The sequence below is a fragment of the Rhea pennata genome, chromosome 4 (genome assembly GCF_028389875.1).
Source record: "Rhea pennata isolate bPtePen1 chromosome 4, bPtePen1.pri, whole genome shotgun sequence".
Lineage (NCBI taxonomy): Eukaryota > Metazoa > Chordata > Aves > Rheiformes > Rheidae > Rhea > Rhea pennata.
Window position 1 is genome coordinate 71,410,813 of NC_084666.1, and position 19,568 is coordinate 71,430,380.

At 39.5% G+C, this 19,568-nt stretch overlaps 1 protein-coding gene across 1 annotated transcript in view; it reads right to left on the reverse strand.

Moving 5' to 3' along the window:
• Nucleotides 1–19,568, reverse strand: part of FRAS1 (Fraser extracellular matrix complex subunit 1) — a 179,668-nt gene that overhangs the window by 157,563 nt on the left and 2,537 nt on the right. Inside the window, exon 2 of the mRNA XM_062574968.1 lies at nucleotides 17,806–17,837. Coding sequence (XP_062430952.1) covers nucleotides 17,806–17,837 — 32 coding nt within the window. The remainder of the gene's footprint in view (nucleotides 1–17,805; nucleotides 17,838–19,568) is intronic.

Below are 19,568 nucleotides of genomic sequence, written 5' to 3' on the forward strand. Positions count from 1 at the left end.
GCTGAATACAGCTGAGTACAGGGCTATTAGGAGGCTTTAAGCTAAATGCAGGTGAGGCACTGTCTTCCTACACGAACCTGCTTTCTTTTACTTACAATCCTGTTACATATTTGGACTGAGGTGCTGAATTCAGTCCACTTGTGGATTTGCTTGTACATATTGGCACAGAATGACACAATTTACAGCATTCCCCAAAAGAAAGTGCCATGGCATTAATTTACAGTATTTTTAGAAAAACTAAAGCTCCCACATACATTCTTTTAGCATGTTATAATAAAACAGGAGATTATAAACAGAACTCCCTGGAGCCAACACAGAAGGAGCTAAGTGTAAGCTGATACACTTAAAAAAGAGAGAGAGAGAGAGAGAGAGAGAGAGAGAGAAAGAAAAAAGCACCCAAAGTTAACTTACCCTGTCTCCATCACAGAAAAAAGCACCATAGTGACACTTATGGCACTCCAGTTACACTAAATTAGCTAAAGCCTATAAAATATTGGTGCAGCCACATAAGGGAGAGAGGCTCAACTACCAAGACTATTTCTTCTCTTTTCTCTGAGAACAACCGTTTAATCTGAGAATAAATGTTAACAGGTTGTTTTACAAAATGTGATGTATTTAACCAGATGCTCTCATTATTTCTACTGCAGTGCTTGAAAAATGATAGCTTCTATAAATACAGTAAAAAAAAAAATTATTACAGGAGCAAGAAATTACTTCAGTAAAGTTAAAAATTTGCTGACATCACACAGAAAGCACTGAAAATATATTTAGAGACCTCATAGCAGCTCTTACATAGATAACACTATTGACGGGTTTAACAATTGTTCATGACAATATGAAAAATTTTTCATTTTTATTTGCATAAAAATAAAAAACATCAAGAGGGTTCCACATTAAAAAAAAAAACAATCAGTGCTTCTGACAATGCAGCCACATTTTGACAGCATGACAGGTGAGCACCCAAACCTGACTAGTGCTAGATAGAAACGTTACACCAAATAGATGCCTGAACAGGTCAAAGGGATCTAGATGCTAATTACGGCAGAAAAGGCAGCTTAACTGCACAGCCCATTCCTAGAATGCAAAATACGATAGATCTTGCCCTTTCCTAGGGATTTAAGAGGCCTGCCTCTGATCTCACAGATTTTTGTCTGAAGCAAGATGGAGAATATCAACAGCTTAGATCTTCTCCACACAAATAAGATAGTTATGCACTGCAATAAGGACAGGTCAGAGGAGATGGAAGTATCCACAGCAACTCCATTACAGTCCTCTCCAAAGCCCAAGATCCCGAGGTCTCACCATCCTTCTACAGCCAGCAAATCCCTCAAACTCATTGGAAAGAACCCCATGATCTTCTGGGACTGGCTTGTTAAAATGACAGAGGAATGGACAAGACAAAAACTGTTTTAATGCCAGAGCAAGACAGATCAGCAGTTAAGTCACATCATCTTCACAAGGAAGCAGTAGAACAGTTGTCCTAAGTCTGCTCTCCTGAATCAAAGTATTAATGAACCAGACAAAAAATAAACCACCCAAAATTAGAGATAAATTATATTAAAGTTACACCTTTCGCTGTCTCAACATGTCTCAGCTATACTGAGTGATCATGGATGTGCCCTCATTTACCAGGTCACTCACACATTATGTACATGTGATCCTTTTACACTCAAGCACACGTGATCCAGATTACACTCAAGCATCCAAAAGCCTCTTTGGAAGTAAAATCAAAGTGCTTTTAAAATATATAGCAAGATCACAGTCATCACAGTATGATGCTGTTTGTTTATTGTGTATAAGATCACAAGTACATCACAGTCATGCCCAAACTTCTGCAGCTGCATGATCCACTACTTTAAGATTCACATAATAAAGGGGTTCACAGTCATATTCATTATGGCTACAAACTCAAGAGTCTTGGTAAGAAACCTCCTCGTGATGTTGCATACCTTGGCGTCACTTTATTTATGCAGTATAAACAGGATCGCAATGACAGTCTTCTACTTAAACCAACCACCGTACAGAATTGTGCTGGGATACAGCATTCGAGTAAGGAACACACCTTTTATGATACATTAACATAAACATATATAAGGGTCTGTAGCTCTCAAGACATGTTACCCTTGTGTTTTTCCTTTTAAAGGAAGTAGAAATGCCTTTTTATTTGAATCTAGTAAGCCAAAAATACAGCTCGTTGTGGTACAACACTCTTCAACCATGTAGCTTTGCTTCCAGCACAATGTCTTACTATTCCATTTCAACACTTTGTGTATAATATCTAGCAGAAAAGCCAAGAATGTAAACATCAGGAACACCTCAAAGGAAAGTTCGTAATGTAAGATTCCTCACTAAATCAGTCTGACAGCATTGAACTTCCCTAATGCAAACATTGTTCATTTGTGATGACAGTCACACGCATAGAGTATGTGTCCACAATCCTGTCTGCAGAGAGCACATTATGGACCTAAATGTTTAAGTCTCTCTTGCTCTGGAATATTCCATCTCAGTATTTCTCTGGATTGTAATCAAACTTTGTAGTAAATATGTTCCACTTTGCTTCACTTACCTGTGTAACTTAAAGTTAATTTGGAATAAATTCTGCTCAATTTTTATTTGATTGCATCTCAGATGGTTGCATTTTATTAAATATGTTATCTTTAGATTTCTTTGAAAGCAACATTTTAGCCTCTGCTCTGTCCTAAGGACTTTTTAAAAAGTTTTAAACAGATGTTCATTAAAATTTATCATTTCGTTCTAGGAAGTCTATGTTTTAAATGAAATATGAAAGAGAGACTTTAAAATTACTCCTCAGATCAGTCGCTGGCAGTATATAATTCACAATTGTTTTGGAAGATTTCCCACAACAGTGGACAGAATTTGGCACTTCCAGCTTCCTTTGCATAAGCTTGATGACCCTCAGTCTCATTGAGGAACTGAGATGGAAAAGAACAGACAATTAAGTTGTAACACCCAATTTAAAACCAAACATATACTTTTGAAGTAGAAGAGCTCTAAAACTCTGATTCTTCAAAACAAAAAAGATCCTGTAATAAAAACATAGCAAGTTACATTCACTCTACAATATTGAAAAGTTAACTGCAAATTAACTCCTTAAAGATGAAAGAAAAATGGGTCTTCTCACACATAAGAATCTATAAAACTAAAAAATGCAGGAAAGAAATTGCTAACAAGTTGGCTCATGTTTTCACCTGAAACCACTCTATCAGGCTCAATGCATGAAAGAATTTACTGTATCCAGTAGCTCAGAACTAGCCATTAGCACATAAATAATGATAGCTCTGCCTAAGTCAGCAGAGGTTTGCAAGTTCACAACTGAACAACCACCTCTGTCCTTTCTCTGAAAAGGACATCTCTGAACCACAAAGGCAGCATAAGTTATAGCTTTGGTCTTATGCTGTCTCAATAACAAAAAGTAATTATTCCAACATGACTATGCCCAAATCTTTTAATGTAGGTCGACAGATGAATTCTCATAACACAAAAGGTTTGAAAACTTTCCATGGAGACTACATTTCTATTAAAAATCATAAGATTTCTATTTTGATAAAGATAAATAGGCATACAGATATACATTTCAAATTTGTCATTTCTCTACAATACTCTAACCTTCAGCTCTTCCCAATGCAAGTGAAAATATATGTTCAGTAACAAATTTGCACTGATTTTTCCCAATCTGAGCTGCAAAACATTTAGTTTTGATCTTCATAAAACTCAGGAAGTAGCTTATAAAACTTCTAAATTGTTTCAACCAAAAAAACATCTGGTTTAAAATTCTTCAAATTAATATAAGAAAGAGTCATGTTCACAATATATCATTTAGGGGTCAAGGGAGAGTTTCTTCTCATCGATCCTCAGAAAAGCACAGGTGAGACCCTCTGAAAACACCTATTACTCTCCATGACTAAATCATAGTATCCCAGCTGGTAATATAAAGATACCTCTGATACCAAGCTCACAGGATTAGTTAGAGAATTAATCACTGAATGATTCTGGAGTACCTGTAATGATTAAAAAATGGAGTAAGCACTAAGTGTTTTATTCTAACAGGCCTCCCTTGTCTTTATGGCTCAGTAGTAAATCACAGCATTAGGAAAATTACAGTGCTCTTCCAATAGAAGTCTATTGTATATTTTCACACAAGCTATTTAATATGTACGGCAGAAATACAGATAGCCTCGCATCATAAACTTCAGGGCATCACAGCATTTTACTCCCTTTAAAGACACTTTCAAGGCTGACAGATCTGAAAGTGATATATATATAAAAAAAATCAATGCAACCATCTGGAAGATTTTTATATTTGGAAATCTTTCCATCTATTATATGCACTCTTGAGAGTACCTAGGAATATCTTAGACTATTTCAAAAGACCAAGGGGACATTCCCCTGTTCCTCATGATTTGTAAGCCCAAGATGTTTTGAGATAGAAGAACAAGGTCTCAAACACATCTTGGGCTATGATAGATGCAAGTGCAGCCTGGCAATGAGACAGTGCAAAGCTGCCTTTCTCTTGGAGCTTTCTGGCATGTAACATGTAAAAATCAGACAATTCCCACAGCTTCCCTATCAGGGGCTTTTCCTCAGTCGCTGTTGCCCTTTCTCCCAACGGTCTCCCTGAAAGCACACCTAAAGATACAATGTATAGGATAATTTTCTCTAGGTTTTGCCACTTCAAAGAGTTCTGCCTTGATCCCCAGACCAGAAAGTCTGGAATCCTGTTTTTTCAAAAGTAAAAACCTATTTTTGCCATCCACATGACCATTCAACTACCTGGATGCAAAACTCAGCCCAAACAGGTGGCCAGTGCTTTCAGAGTCAGCTGAAAAGATCAAATAAAAAACATTTTAGACATTAGACATGAGTTATATAGTGATACACAGACCCATCTAATCCAGGCTGTTTCATTTGTCCAGATTGATTTAAGCCAATTGATAGATATTGTACTGAAAATAGACAGAAAACTGTTTATATAACAAGTATCCTCCTAAAGAAAGCTTTCATGGTTGAGATACAAGCCTCTGAAACTAGGATTATAGTGGAAATTAAAAGCAACTACCAGAATCTAGGGTTGCTGATAAAAGAGGCCTTCCTGCAAAGCAAAAAAATACTGTGTTTATCTTCTAAGCTGCCCTGCAGCAAGCATTAGGGTGGAATTTCAGCTGCCCACAGAAGTTAAGTAACACACTGCTCAGCTCTAGCAAGCACTCACTTAGATGAGGGAGACATTACATGACTTACTTTTTTAGAACTGTCTTCCCTGCCACAGAGAGTGTGCTGAAGGTTTTCTCCTGCTAGCATCACTTCAATTTTTACTTACTAGATCAAACAAAACAGTCAAACATAAGTTACTTTCCCACTAGGAGAAGTCTTTTGACAAAAGTGATGTGTTTGCTCTCAAAACACAAAAACTGCCAGACAAAACTCTTTCTCCATTCACAGGGTAGAGAACCTCTCCATACCATCTGCTGGATACAATGTGTATACACGTCATCACAGCACATGCTGCAGCCACAGTAACCCAACAATCCTGTATATGATAATGGAAAAGTTGTATGCGAAAATGCTGCTGCCTCATGGATGCCAGCAAGTGTGCATGTGTGTAGGGGGTCCTAGCAGTAAAGGGAGATGAAAACAGGAAGACTTCCTCTCAACGCCTCTAGCTGGAAGACATATCCCTTTCCCCCTCTCAGCTACAAGCAAATGAGCTTAAATCACTCTCTGCAGAATCCTCTTGTTGACAATGCACTTTCATATTTCCTTCTAATGCAAGATCATTTCTTCTCTAACACAAGATCTGAACCATGAAGTCTGACATTTTTGCTACAATGTCTTAGTCATTTTTTCCTTTCCTAAAGCTACTGATACATTCATGTATTCATTGCCTAAGCTCCACTTCTGTAAAATCTTATGTCTGGGGATAATTAAAACTATATTGACGTTCTTAAGTTCAAAGACCTTAAAAAGTTATTTGATGAACATTAACGTTATGCCCCAGGAACGCAATGACAGATTTTCATTACACTATAAAAATTTGAAGATGATTGTCTTCAGAATTATGCCCCGCTGGGTGATTTTTGGAGTTCATAATTATGCAGAAGAGATGGGAAATCAGTTTGAGTGAGCTGTCATTTAAGACACACAGGGAAAAAAAAAGGGAAAGGAAGCATTCATTATTTAAAACTAAAACCACACCATGTCATGTTTGCCCACAGAAAGTTACAATAAAATCCATCCTGGAATACCTGGCAGTGATTCCCAACTGAAATATGCTCTTGCCTCTTCCTTCTTTGGCACTCTCATTGCCAGGAACAACTAGAAGTTCAGAAACAAAGGGGCCAAGTCTCATTTATATCCACATAAACCTATCTGTACTAACCCCATTGAACAAATCTGCTTCTCACCTAAACCATAGATACACTCCACTATTCCACTCAGAACAGCGTTGTCTTGTAGTTTTACCACTAAATCCACAGATCTAATGATTATCATTTTCTACTCTCAGGTATAGCGTATAACCCACTATAGAGATAGTTGCTTTGTTTTCTCCCATCTTCATCACCAGTGGGGCACTGGTGCTTCCAAGGTCACAGCTGGCGCTTGCACCCCCCACACCAAAGAACAAGAGATTTTTCAATGCAGAGCCCAAGTTAAGTACACACTTTACTACGACAAGGGTTTGCTGCCAATTTCAGCAACATCAGAAACTATATTTGAGGCAGGCCCTCAGGTGACAACAGCTGTCACCTTTCTATAGCTATGTTTATTCGCATTGACCACAGACCTCTCCACTTAATGTACTATATGCTTTTTCCATTGGCAAAAATTGATCTCTTCATTTCTCTTACCAATTATCTAGATGTCACAGCCCCTACTCTAAAGGGGAGATTGAAACTGAAACTGACAGAGGTTTGGATGGATTTTTGAGAGGGAAGAAATTAGGAACACAATCTAAGTTAGTAGGTTAGCAAAGAAAAAAAAGGAATTTTTCAGGCTGAGAATTTAAGGAGGAAAAGTAAATGACAAATTACAAGGGGTTATCTCCCATACAGGGTTCTTCAAATGTACCCAGAGAGGAAAAGCATAACAATTTGTGAAATTTATAAATGCTAGGTAATTGTTAAATTGTTGTACTGCTGAATGAACCTATAAAGAAGTTCAACAGCTCCTGCCAAGGCTTTGGCATGTAGCTCCTGTAAATTTGATATTAATCTACTTAGGGTAGTGTTTGTGGATGAATACCTATCTTGCAGGACCACCATGAAACAGAAAATATGCATCAGAACAGCTCTTATAAGGACCCTGATCTCCAAATAAGGCTGATTGGAGATAACCTGTTCAGTGAGGATTGAAGCATGACTCTTCCACTAGCCAAGACACAGCAGGAAGAGGAACAAGACCAGAAGCAGAATATTGTGCCAGCAGACACTGATAACTTACTTCAAGGAGAAAAGTGCAGAGAGAGATTGCAGATAGCCAACAGTTTCTGATCTAAGTTCAAAAATCTCAGAGTTTTGTCTTTTGATTTATAAATTTGTCCATATTTCTTTTCATGCTACCTAGAGTAACAAAGAGTCATTTCAAAACCCCTTTTCATCACAAACACAAAGTGTGCAGCTGAAGTCCTCATTCAAATGCTGTTTTTAAACATGCATAGACAGGGAGCGTGCAGCTTCACAGTGGGGCCCTGGACTGCTAGAACAGAGGAAAAAGAATGACATCTTATGGAAACTCAACATACCACAAAGAAAAACGTTACACACCTGCACACATAGGAAGGGAACAAAATGGAGGTGGGAGAAAAGTTTAATGTATTGACAGCCCACCATGGAGCAATTGAGAGCTTGAAACCTCTCACAGGTAGGTAGGGCAGATAAGCAAGTAATCCCAGGACAAAAATGGAAGCTTGGCTCTTCAGCTGCTACAGGTTAAGTGTTAAAGCACAGTATCTGACACAGAAGTTTGCCCATCAGCGTTCAGATGTTTTGCAGAAAGGGACATGGCCACCATTAGGGAGTAGTACCTAAAGAAAAGTGGGTATCACCACTCACAGTGGCTAGAACCTGCCCAGCAGAGGCAACTTGCTGCTCCTAGAGGCAAGTGCTCTGGGGCCTGAACTCCTGCTAAGCTCTAAGCATGTTAGGAATTGACAGATTCTGCTTCACTCAGAGCAGTAGGACACAAGCTGCTGCCCCCAAAGCCAGGGCCACTCAGCATCCCACACCTCAACTGCTGCCTGTCCCGAACTGCTGCCTGCACTCCCTCCCCTGCTCCTCTCAGCTCTGTGGGTATCGATTGCAGACCACACGGCATACATACAAGCAGCTGTTACCCAACCAGTTTGTATTGTATGAATTAGTCATTCATTTGTGCATATGACAAAAGGCCCTCCAGTTGTGAGTTGTCATTTTTCCGGATTTTTTTTTTCATTGAAATGAACATGTAACCAGTAAAGAGAGTGGCATTTACCACCATTCCACATGCATTTGTCCTTCTGCCTGCCCTCAGAACATTTCTGGGATCTTCTAAGCAGCAGTCCTGAAACAGGAAAAATCTAAAATCACTGGTGCAGCTATCAACAAGCTTTGCAGCAGATCCAGAATCTTCTAAATAAAAAAGTAAGTTAGCACTGCTACAACTTTGAACAGGGTACAGCCCTTCAAGCAAATCCTTCCAAACATTTAAGGAAGGAGACATAGCTAATCTCAGCACTCTCATTACTGACGTTGGAAAGAAAAACAGTAGTCATGTGGAGAGCCAGGGCTCTTTTTAAAAAGAGGAAAAACTCCATAACTTAAACTGATTTGCAAGTTAGGCTGATTGTCTTCCATATCCTATGCCAAGCACATTCAATTTTGAGACGTAAAATTGTAATAGTGGTCAGTCCTGACGTTTTTACTTTGTGTTATTTAGTATTCAAAACAAGTTTGTTATAGGGTTGCCCTAAGTAAGGATACAGGGAAAGTCTGAAACATACCAAACCTCAGTAGTAGTATTAACATGGTGTTCCCTGGTAAATTTAATATAGCTTTAATCCATAAAAGTGACATTTGAAGTCTTCTGTATGAGAAAATAAAAAAGCAGAATTACATGATATTAAAACGTATGTCTTGATCCATAAAGAAACAACTTTTCTGATCAGATAAAATTACACTACATCTTCAGGAGATGAATCTTCATCCTACTTCTAAGCTACTTCTACTTGGTACCACCAAAAAATAAAGAGCATGCATTCCCAACCCTCTAACTTAGGCTGACTTGTTTTAAGCAAAAAAAAAAAAAAAAAAAAAAAAAAAACATATGCAGTACATGCTTTATTCACAAAACTTACCAAATTGATTTTTCTTTTAATTTTGATCTTCAGTTTTTCCTCAGTTTTCTAAGAGCCTCAAATGTTATTTCCTATGTGAGCTGTCTCATTATATTAATAACCGCTAGCTGCATACAAATTATAGAAAGCAAGAGGCCTATCTATCACCCTGTATTTCCATTTCTTCACAAAGTAAAAAGTGAATATTAAGCCCTATACACATGAGAAAGAATTATTCAGTGTCATGCACTTGCTTTAAGCAGTTGTAAATGACCCAATAACACTGCAAAATAAGGCCCCTGCTGCCTTCCCCTTGTTTCTTCCACCGCTACTCTAGGAACCAAAAGTTAGAACATGAAGTCCTAGGAGAGTCAATACATCTAATTATATCTCAAAAAATCATATGTAGATATGAAAGCAGACTAATACTGATGTAAGAATACATTCACTTAGTGACAGCAGAAAAAGCTACCTGGATTTTGCAAGCTTCTAATACAGGTAACTCATTACCTCCCTAATATTCATACCAAAGCAGGAGACAGCAGAAGAACTAATCAAGTGTGGACTACAGAGCACTCAGAGGAACATTTGCAGCAAGATGTACTGTTCTGTGTAACATCCATTTGAACACTATACAGCCCATTTGTGCTGCTATAAGGAGTTTTACAGTTTAAAAATTGATTTATATATACATACCTGGTATACATATAGAAGCTTATAGTTTTGTTCCTTGGAAGAACTGAGAATATATCCTGGCAAAAATGGAGTAATAAGTTGTGATTTATAAAACCCATTTTCGCCATAATAAATTGAAGATTTTGCTTGCTAATTTTCAAATCATTAACACTGCAAAATGAGATGACAACTTGTTACCCTAAAAAAAAAAAAGGCAGCTCTCCTGTTACCTTAACTGAATATTTTTCCTAAGAACAGCCTTGTGCCTGCTCACATTTACTGTAACTGGTCCCTTAGTTTTTTCAGCATTGACACTATCCACAATGGGATGGTTTACTTTAAGTTTTTTTTTTTTTAGAAAAAAAAAAAAACACTTCCTATTCACTACATTTATCCTTTCACATATGACTCTGCATAAACAACATCAGAAATTAATTTAAAATGCATAAAACTAAGCTTCTTTTTAAATTCAAACATTAAATGCATACATGTAGCTTCAAGATGTCTAAGTTGATCACAGTAATTAACTTAGACACTGTTTTATGAAACAAGTTATGTGAACTTATGATAGATTTTTCAAATTGTTCATTGTCACGAACTTCACATTTTAGAAGTAATACTTCCATCCTACTTTTTCTTCAAACAGAAGAGAATGAGAGGAAAACACCAAGCAACAGGCTCTTCCTCCAGAACTGTCAACTAACACTTTTTCCTCTATTCTGAAAACACTAGCCACTGAAATAAGCTAGCTGAATAATGGAAACAGTTCAGTAAGAAAGGTTTCTGGAGCTGAAAAAAAACACACCTCAAGAATAAAACAGCATCATGCTCCCATTTTTTTTTCCCCATCTTTTGCTGGTGGTGTTCTTTATTTGCCCAGCTCCTTGAAAATGTTTACAGAAAGTTACTTAAGTTGCATGATTAATGCATATATTAAATCAATGGTCTGCTATAAATACAGCTGATCACATACATATACAACACCACATTTGTCAATCTGATGTTTATTTTTGTGGTCCCCTGTCACAAACTGCAGAGCAGAATCACAAAGATGAAAAGTAGAACTACCTGAAAAGCTGTAACAATCGATTTATTTTTCCTTTTGAGAGGTGTATTGCTCTTTTGACAGATTGCTAAATCTAGGTCTTAAAAGAAGACTTTTAAGACATTCAAGTCGATTAAGCACTTCAATAGCCTTAAAAGCTTTTCCAGGTAGTTTCAAAAAGGAAAAACTATTTGATAGAAGTACACTACTTTTTATTGTGGGTTAGGTTAGGGCTTTTAATTCCCTTCAAGACAAAAAAGGTATATTTCCTTCCAGAAAAAGCTGCTAGGTTTGTTTGGTACTTGATTGTTACAAGACCCCCATATTTGTCTTGTTCAACTTCACAAGTCTTCCAGTCCAAAACTCATCCTTACATGTGCTACCAGCAGCTGTTACAACAAAATAGACCCATATTTTCACAGTCAAAATAAAATAGTTCACTGGAGATTGCTCAGCTGAACTTGTCCTTTCTAACTGGAAAGTCCATCAGACATATACTGTCGTTTATCAAACCATACCTTCCATTTAAACCATCTCCCTCTTCATTTCACAGCCCCCTTTTCTCTTCTCTTCCCAGGGCTGAAAGCTATTCTTGGCACAAGAGAACTGGCAGATAGACATCAGTACCTCCCCCAAACATTTACCTTCATTATGGGATGAATGCCTCCTCATCCCCACCTACCTCACCATTTAGGTTAATAAAATGTATTCTGTCCTTTGCTAAACAAAGGAAGCAGTTATGCTGACTGTGTGAAGCCGAGAACTCCCTCAGAAATGAGGGAGGGGAGAATGCAAGCCTTCTCTGCACAGTAAGAGTTAAACTCATGGATGCTTTTTCCCCCCTCAGGAAATACATGAGCAGAAGCTGACCCTTGATATATGAGCTACTAAGTCAGGCAAGCAAGATGTAGAGTGTTCTCCTCAGTATTAAAGATTCAAACAGTTTGGCTGTAGTTGAATAGACTGCACTTCAATGTTTGGTTTCTACTCCAAGTTTTTCAAATGACTTAAGAGTTCACATTTGCATCCGAAGCAAGACAGCCAAGTACCATAAAGCAAGACTTTCAGCATTCAGCCTTCCTACACTAACCTAGAACAGCTCATCCACAAATACTTGCAACACTGAGAAAAACCCTGAATAGCATAGAACACTGAAAGGCAAAAAAACATATCTAAACACTGTTTAAGATGAGGAACCTTCCACAGATGTATCAAGGAGATGAAGGGGAGAGTGAGCAGTGTTTAGTACCACAGGCACACTACAGTGCTGCCACTCCAGGCAAAATCCATCAGGTGAGGTTGCAAGCTTCAGCTCAATACCTTCTCGCTATTCAGAAGAGCCATCTCGCTCCCCCTGGCAGCAAGCAAATGGTTTGTAAGCATATGCAAGCAGAAAGCACTTTCCCTCTGGAACAGACTGCAGAGAGGACATCCTTATTTTGTAAGTTTGTCCTACCACTAGGATTTGTTCACTGAAGATTTTTTCCATCTGCAACTTTGAGAAGACATATACAAACACTAACCCTGCAAAATTACCCCCCACAATCTGCATCTATGCTCTCCTCTGGGCACGTACCAATACCAACAGTGAAGACTCCCACAGCAAATTCTGCAGTCAGACACATCTATGCTCTTCTATATTGGGGTCCTAACTCCATCTTGTAACCCTCAACTGAACTCGCAATACATCAATGGCAGAGAGGGGTCTGGCAAAGGCAGCCTCAGCAACAGCTAGAATGCTGCTACATACAGCCACATAGAGTCCAGCTCTGTTTCCCTTCAATCATGCTGCAATACTTGTGAGCACACACATTCCCAGGCCAGGGCAGAGCCTCCCTTTGCATGTTTACTTTTTGCAACACAACTAAGCTTACAAGGCTAGCATAGGTAATCTCTGGGTTGTGGACACGGCCATTCAGGTCTGCTTCTGTCACTCCCAACCAAAGTAAAGTAATCGTGTGTACTGTTCTCGCACAGTGATAAGTGGAAGAAGGCTAGGAGAAAGGAAAAAAACACAAAGTCTGCTCTCATGCCATCTTAGTAGCCCAATTTTATCAAGCCACAGCATGAAGCCATCTTCATGTTCTCTTTTGCATTTAGCTGGTAGGTTATCACACTCACTCGCAGATAGTGGGGCTGTTCCACGCTACCACCACAGCTTTCTCCTGTTGGTGCTACAATCAAGTCACAAGTGTCATTTTTGCAGCCACTGCATCCACAAAAAGCTTCAGCGCCTTCTGAAGGAATAATTATTCATCCGTTCCTCTCTCCTGCAGTTTCTTGTCCCTCATCTTAAAGGCTTACAAAGAAAAAATTAATGAAATCCAGGCAACCCCAAAAAGCTCAGGTCCAAGATCAGTTACACTATGAGGCTAGGTGATGGTTTGGGGGGGGGGGGGAACTCTAGCTCTAGTAAAGGCTGTTTCCTTCACATTACCAAAAAGTAAAAAAATCTAAGTGCAAGGGACTAAACTTGTAACAGGAACATCATTTCTGTCCCATTCCTTAAACTATTCAGCCTCTATTTGGAAAAGCATGTCTGTTTTGCAAGCACAGACAAAACAGACACACAAACATATCCATCAGCTCAACACCCAAGGGTTTCCTGTTACCAGAGTGACCTGGGAGCCCTCCACAAGGCCAGCTCCAATGCTAGCAGAACTACCTTGTACCATTATTCTTCTGAGCACACCACTGATGCCTACACCACATGCCTCAGCACCTGTACACAGAGAAAGTGCAAAGAGGCCCCGCCACCAGTGAACACACTCTCTCTGGTAAGACTAGTGGGAGCTAAGTAGCAGGACACAGGCTACAGGTATAACTGGCTTCTACTCTTCTCCTGATCTGAGTTTAAAAAGAAAGGAGAGAAAAATGTGCATTCATCAAGAGGACACTATAGCAGACATGCCATTTCAACTCATCCATCTAGAATCTTAAACAAGTGATTCAATAACAACCTTTTCCCCAACTTCAGCAGACAATTGTACCAGGATCAAAGCCATCAGGCAATAGTTCCAAAACCTCATCTGTCACATAGCTACTACAATGCTCTATAAGCACCAAGATTAATGTAATACTGATTCACATGTATGTTTCCTCCCTCTGCATCTTCAGATTTTATATTTGTTGATGACATTAACCTCAAGGCCAGGGAAACTGCAAATGGTTTACTTATTAACATAACACTATGTGCGTTCACTACCACCAGGCAGATAAGGAACAGACACATACATCACATTTCCTCATTTACTGGTTACCTTACATTCCTGAAAGTTTCCTGTTACAAGGACAGAAATCTCAATGCATCTAGATGATTTGATAGTCACAGTGCATTCTGGGATCTTAAGTTCCCTGTTCCCTGGGCCACCAGGCTACCAGCTTCACCAAGGCTGGTCACAGATCCCTTTGGGCCTGTTTAGCTCTGTTTACTCCCTCTACTTGAACAGACAAAAGATGTTAAGAGCTGAGCTGCCTGGGGAAAACTAGGCAGGAATTCATGCTTGCACTCCCACAGCTGGCTGAAGTCTGTAAAGCCTTATGGATGTTATTGAGGACCTATATCACAAGGAGCTAGGTACAGGCTAGGCACAAGGCTTCAAGCAAAAAGAGCAGATGGCAAGACTGTGCCAACCTTCCACACAAAACAAGGGAACACACAGGACAAGAGGCCAGCAACATCCCGATGACACCACTTGGCTCTCTCCCACTCTGCTTTTAGATGGCAATAGCAATAATTTGCATGTCTGGTGGTAGCAAGAAAAGACTCTTTCTCTGAGCTCAGTGACCACTAACACTCCATTCATTCTGCTGCTGAAGGAAAAAGATTTGCAGTAAACTGAGGTTCTGGAGGAAAGCAGAACAGACAACTGCTCTTCAGCTACTAAAATCTCCCTTCTGCATTGATGCTGACAAACTCTTTTGTGAGCATGCACCTGGACCCTGCCACAGGCAGTAAGGATGATGCAAACAGAAACAAATGCTGGCACAAAAGCTGACACTTGTTCTCTTCCTAGTTCTGTACCATAACCATACAGGAACATCACTATCCAGGGTTGCAGTATGCAACTAAAAGGTGTTATTTTTTTTCCACTGAAGTATTTTAAGTCAAAGCTACACCAAAATAATCCCTTGCACAACATGCTGATCATTCCTGACACTTCAAAAACCCGTCCAAAGACATCTAAGAGAGGGCCTACGAGCACTCCTGCTGATCTCAAAGGTGCCATTTTGCATTGTAGCACCCAGCTCTGAAGAGGCACACTGCAGAGCAGCTCCACGGGGACACAATTCGGCAGCACAAATGGCTGAAAGCCCTGCCTGCCACTTACAGTAATAAAATACACACCAAACACTCATACTTTAATTAACCTCCCTTTAGGCCAGGAATAATGTCACAGACAATGCCCAAATGAGCGGCATGACAACAGCTCTCTGTAGCCATGCCATGCCAACTGCCGATTTTCTCCTGGTAAGTGTTGCTTACCCCCTCCAAAAGGGAGCAGAAACCAGTACTGGTTCACATACCACAAGTTTGGCCCCTAAATATCACTCCCATGATCAGCTCCATCTCAGTTTCACAACAATTTCCAGTTCTCCACAACTTATTCCACATTAGTCACTCTGAACAGTATTTCTTTCCACCTCAACTCCCATCTTCTCCCAAAGACCGAAGACCAAGATGGTAGCAGAATTGCTGTTCTTGTCATTTTTCCTGTTAGATCTGAGCTTCGAGACAGCAGCCTTCTGCAAAGGTAATGTGAGTTCTTAAGTCCTATCACAGCCAAGTACTGCCAAGCTACAAGTGTTAAGTGGCTTTAACACACTGATGTACTACCTCTAATGTAGACTTTCTACCATGCTTAACCAAACCAACTCCAGCACCACTGAAGGGACCACACGCAAAGGATAAAATAGTACAAAGGCTCTTTTCCAACTCTAACTTCCATGTTTCTTGGTGCAGTTTTTTTTCTTTTATAGTAGGTACAGTACTAGGTACAGTACTAGGTACAGTAGATGTACCTAGCCCAAGGGTTTAGTGCACTGCATGTGGGGTTTGAGCTGGAAAGGATAGCAATTTAAAATCTGTCCTGAGATGGCTTGCCCAAGCTGCAGAGTCCATTCTTTTGATCTATATTCAATCCTAAAGATTAATCAAGACCAAAGCTAGTACATTAGTGCATACGAAACAAAGTAGTACTAAAATACTCACAGAAAAAGCAGTGGAAGAGCCATTTCCACAGCAAATATCACTGAGATAAGAAAGCAGGTACATCTTCAGGCATTATAAAAAGCTCCTACCCTATCTCTTGTTAATTAAAAGTATGACAAGCTTTAATTGTTCAAACTCACTCCACTGAACGTATCAGCTATATACCTGCGTTAATATTGCATTTGCTCTCGCTTCTACAGCAAGTAAATTATTTTGTACAGCTCATAACTAGTACAGTTACAGAAGTGGTTTCTTCATAAAAACCTTAATCTTACCGAATATTGAGATAAAGAAAAAAATTAAAGATAATGAGAGCAAATTCTTTGAATAGGATACATTAATTCAGAAAATCCCACAATCTTTAAATATACATGTTGCTACAAAAAGTCATTTAGACCTGCACCAGCAGTTCAAACACACAGCAGCATGGAAAGGGGAAGAACAACACACTAGGAAACCAAAGGCGGCAAGAAATAGCAGATGACGTACCAATACCATATAGTGACATAGATGTAACATCTCACTTGATAACCCTACAGCAGTGTTATTGCCCTTACTGAGTTGCAATGCTCAGAAGAGAACTATCTACGTTACAGTTTATTACAGTTGATGGAGCAAAGATAAACCTTTTCAATTCCTTCAAAATATGTTGATGCTCCACAGAGCATTATTAATGGAAGCAAATACATTCAGTCTTTGTCCACCTTCCTCTCACCTTTTCCCACCATCCTCTGAAGACATTTGCCTCCAGTAGTCCTCTCCATTCCCTACTTTAGGGAGGAAAACTTTTAAGATCTAATGCCCAGGTTGGAGCTCTAATGGAAACAAAAAATTCCAGGCTCTTTCAGACAGGTGCTGCACACTGCTTTCTAGCCTACGGTAATGAATCACAGAAAGCCTGCTCCGGAATAGGAGGCAGGTAAAAAAGCACTCCAGAAAATCAAGTTGCTTGACCGTTTCCTTTTACCCCAGAGTACTTAACCAAGGCAGACAACTGCTAGAGAGCACAACACAGTTTACACAACAGATGGGTTTTTTTAAAAAGCCCAAGTTATGCACAGAATACAGGCATAGAAACAGAAGCCTATGGAAGAAAATACATCAGATTTAAAAAGTCAAGGCACAATAGTTTTGCCCTGATCAGCTGAGAGTATTAAATTCTCATCATCAATACCTTACCTTATTTAGGGCAAAACTGCAGAACATACACCAGCATTACTAAGCCATTTTACAAAACACTACCCACCCAGTCAAAGACTGCACACTTGTTTTAAGGTTCCTGGAAGCCACAAGAATCACCCCACATGCCTTCTGGATACTGGACCTTGAAGGAGCCCCATGTAGCAGCAAGCACAGAGTTGTACCAGCTAGGCTGCTGCTGCTTCCCGATGGGCTGAAGGCTTGCAGCAACATCCTTTGCTCTGAGTTTACACACCCTGGTGACTGAGGTGACAAAACTACGAACCCAGCTCAAGTTCAAGCTTGAAAGTTCAGGAGCACCTTCTTGGTCACTTTCCCCAATGCAACATCTTCAAGTCAACCTACCTCAAACAACAAGCCTTGGTAGACACAGGCACCTGTGGGACAAAACAGAAAATTGGTTAGTAGCGATACACTTGCCAGTGATAAAACAAATGAATTTAGTGCAACAAGATAATATTTGGCAACCTTCAGACTGCACTGTCTGCACACTCTGGCTGAAAAAAAAAAAAAGACACAAGCACTTCCAGAATAGCATGAAGATGACAAAGGTATGTTCTGAAGAGGTGAAATATCACAACCCATAATCACCTTACATGCTCTTTGAACAGCCTACCAGGCGGGTGAAGAATTTAGGCATTTGGTGCTACCTGCATGGAGGGAACATATTCTCCCCCTGCACTGTCACAAAGGTTACCCTTTCATAAGATAGCAATTTGCACACTATACATGCAAGACATAGCTTACGATTGTTTCAACTTGATTCATGGAGCAAGCTCTCACTGAAATAAAGGGAAGCCACGGCTACTCAAGGGCAAAATACGATCCTTAAAAGGCAAGATTACACAGCATTTAAACTGCTTGCTAGAGAGCAGTTTCTTCTCTGTGCTCCTATAAATCCTTCTACCATTAACATGAGAAACAAATAAGTGCACGAATACACACATAAAGTAATCACTGTGAGAAGAGCTGCCATGCATTCCTGCTCCTAAATCACACTACGGGCAACAAGTCACATTTCACCCACTGTTGGGCTAACAGGACTCCTCCATCTGACATCCAAACATTGACACTGCCAGTTGAGAGAAAGGTTCTCCAAGCAAGTGACAGATGTACATACATTCAAACATAATTTATATATCCTACTTCAATAAATTAAATAAAGGGTTAGAAATAAAATATGAATAAGTTCAATGACAGTTCTTTCATTGATTTTTCTGGGAAACAGCTCTTCAAGAACTGCATATATCTGCCAACTGAAAATGTGACAAGCATGTGAAATCAAAAGCAACGTAAGAAACTCAACGATAAAAAGAACAGAACACAGGGAAAAGTCACCTCAAGGGACCACCCAGAGAACTAAAAGAATCTCCTTGTTGAGAAAAGCAGTAATTCCCATAAAAGCAGATTAGACAAATTCATGAAGAAAGCCTTGCAACTATACTGCTTCAGATAAAGAGCTCCTCCTTCAAGCTTGTCTTTAGTTCAGCTACAAGAGGCTGCAGAAGCACCGTCAGGAAATATTTTCCCTTACTGAGAAGATGAGCTACAACATCATAGTCAAGCTTCCTTCAAACCCAGCAGGTATATTTCCACTCACATTGACAGGAAACTAGTTAAGTTCTGCTCAAGCAGTCTGAGCCCGGGGAGGGCTAAATGCCCAAACACTGGATTTCATTCCAACTTCTGAACAGTTCCCTTCATACCACTCCCGATGATCTGAACCATAAAATTAACCACTTCATACTTGCCAAGGTAGCTTTTCATTTTAACGGTAGTACAAAGGGATTTGAATGCAGCTGAGAGTCAGACTCAGTAATCGCCCATTGTTTCTTCGGTTTTCAAGACAATTACTCTCGGGGGAAGTGAGGGAAGTTTTACCGTACCTTTTCCTGACTTCAAGTTACTGTACTTATTTTCTCACACACACCTATCTCTCCTCATTTTCCCACACCTTTCTTTTGGGAAGATGCAACAGCTTGAAGGGTCATCAAGTTGCACCTTGTAATTCACTGCAAAATATTATATATTCCATACTGTTGTGAGGAACATCAGAAAACAGCACCTAACAGCAGTGCATTAAGAAAAGCAAACAGTTCAACTGTTTT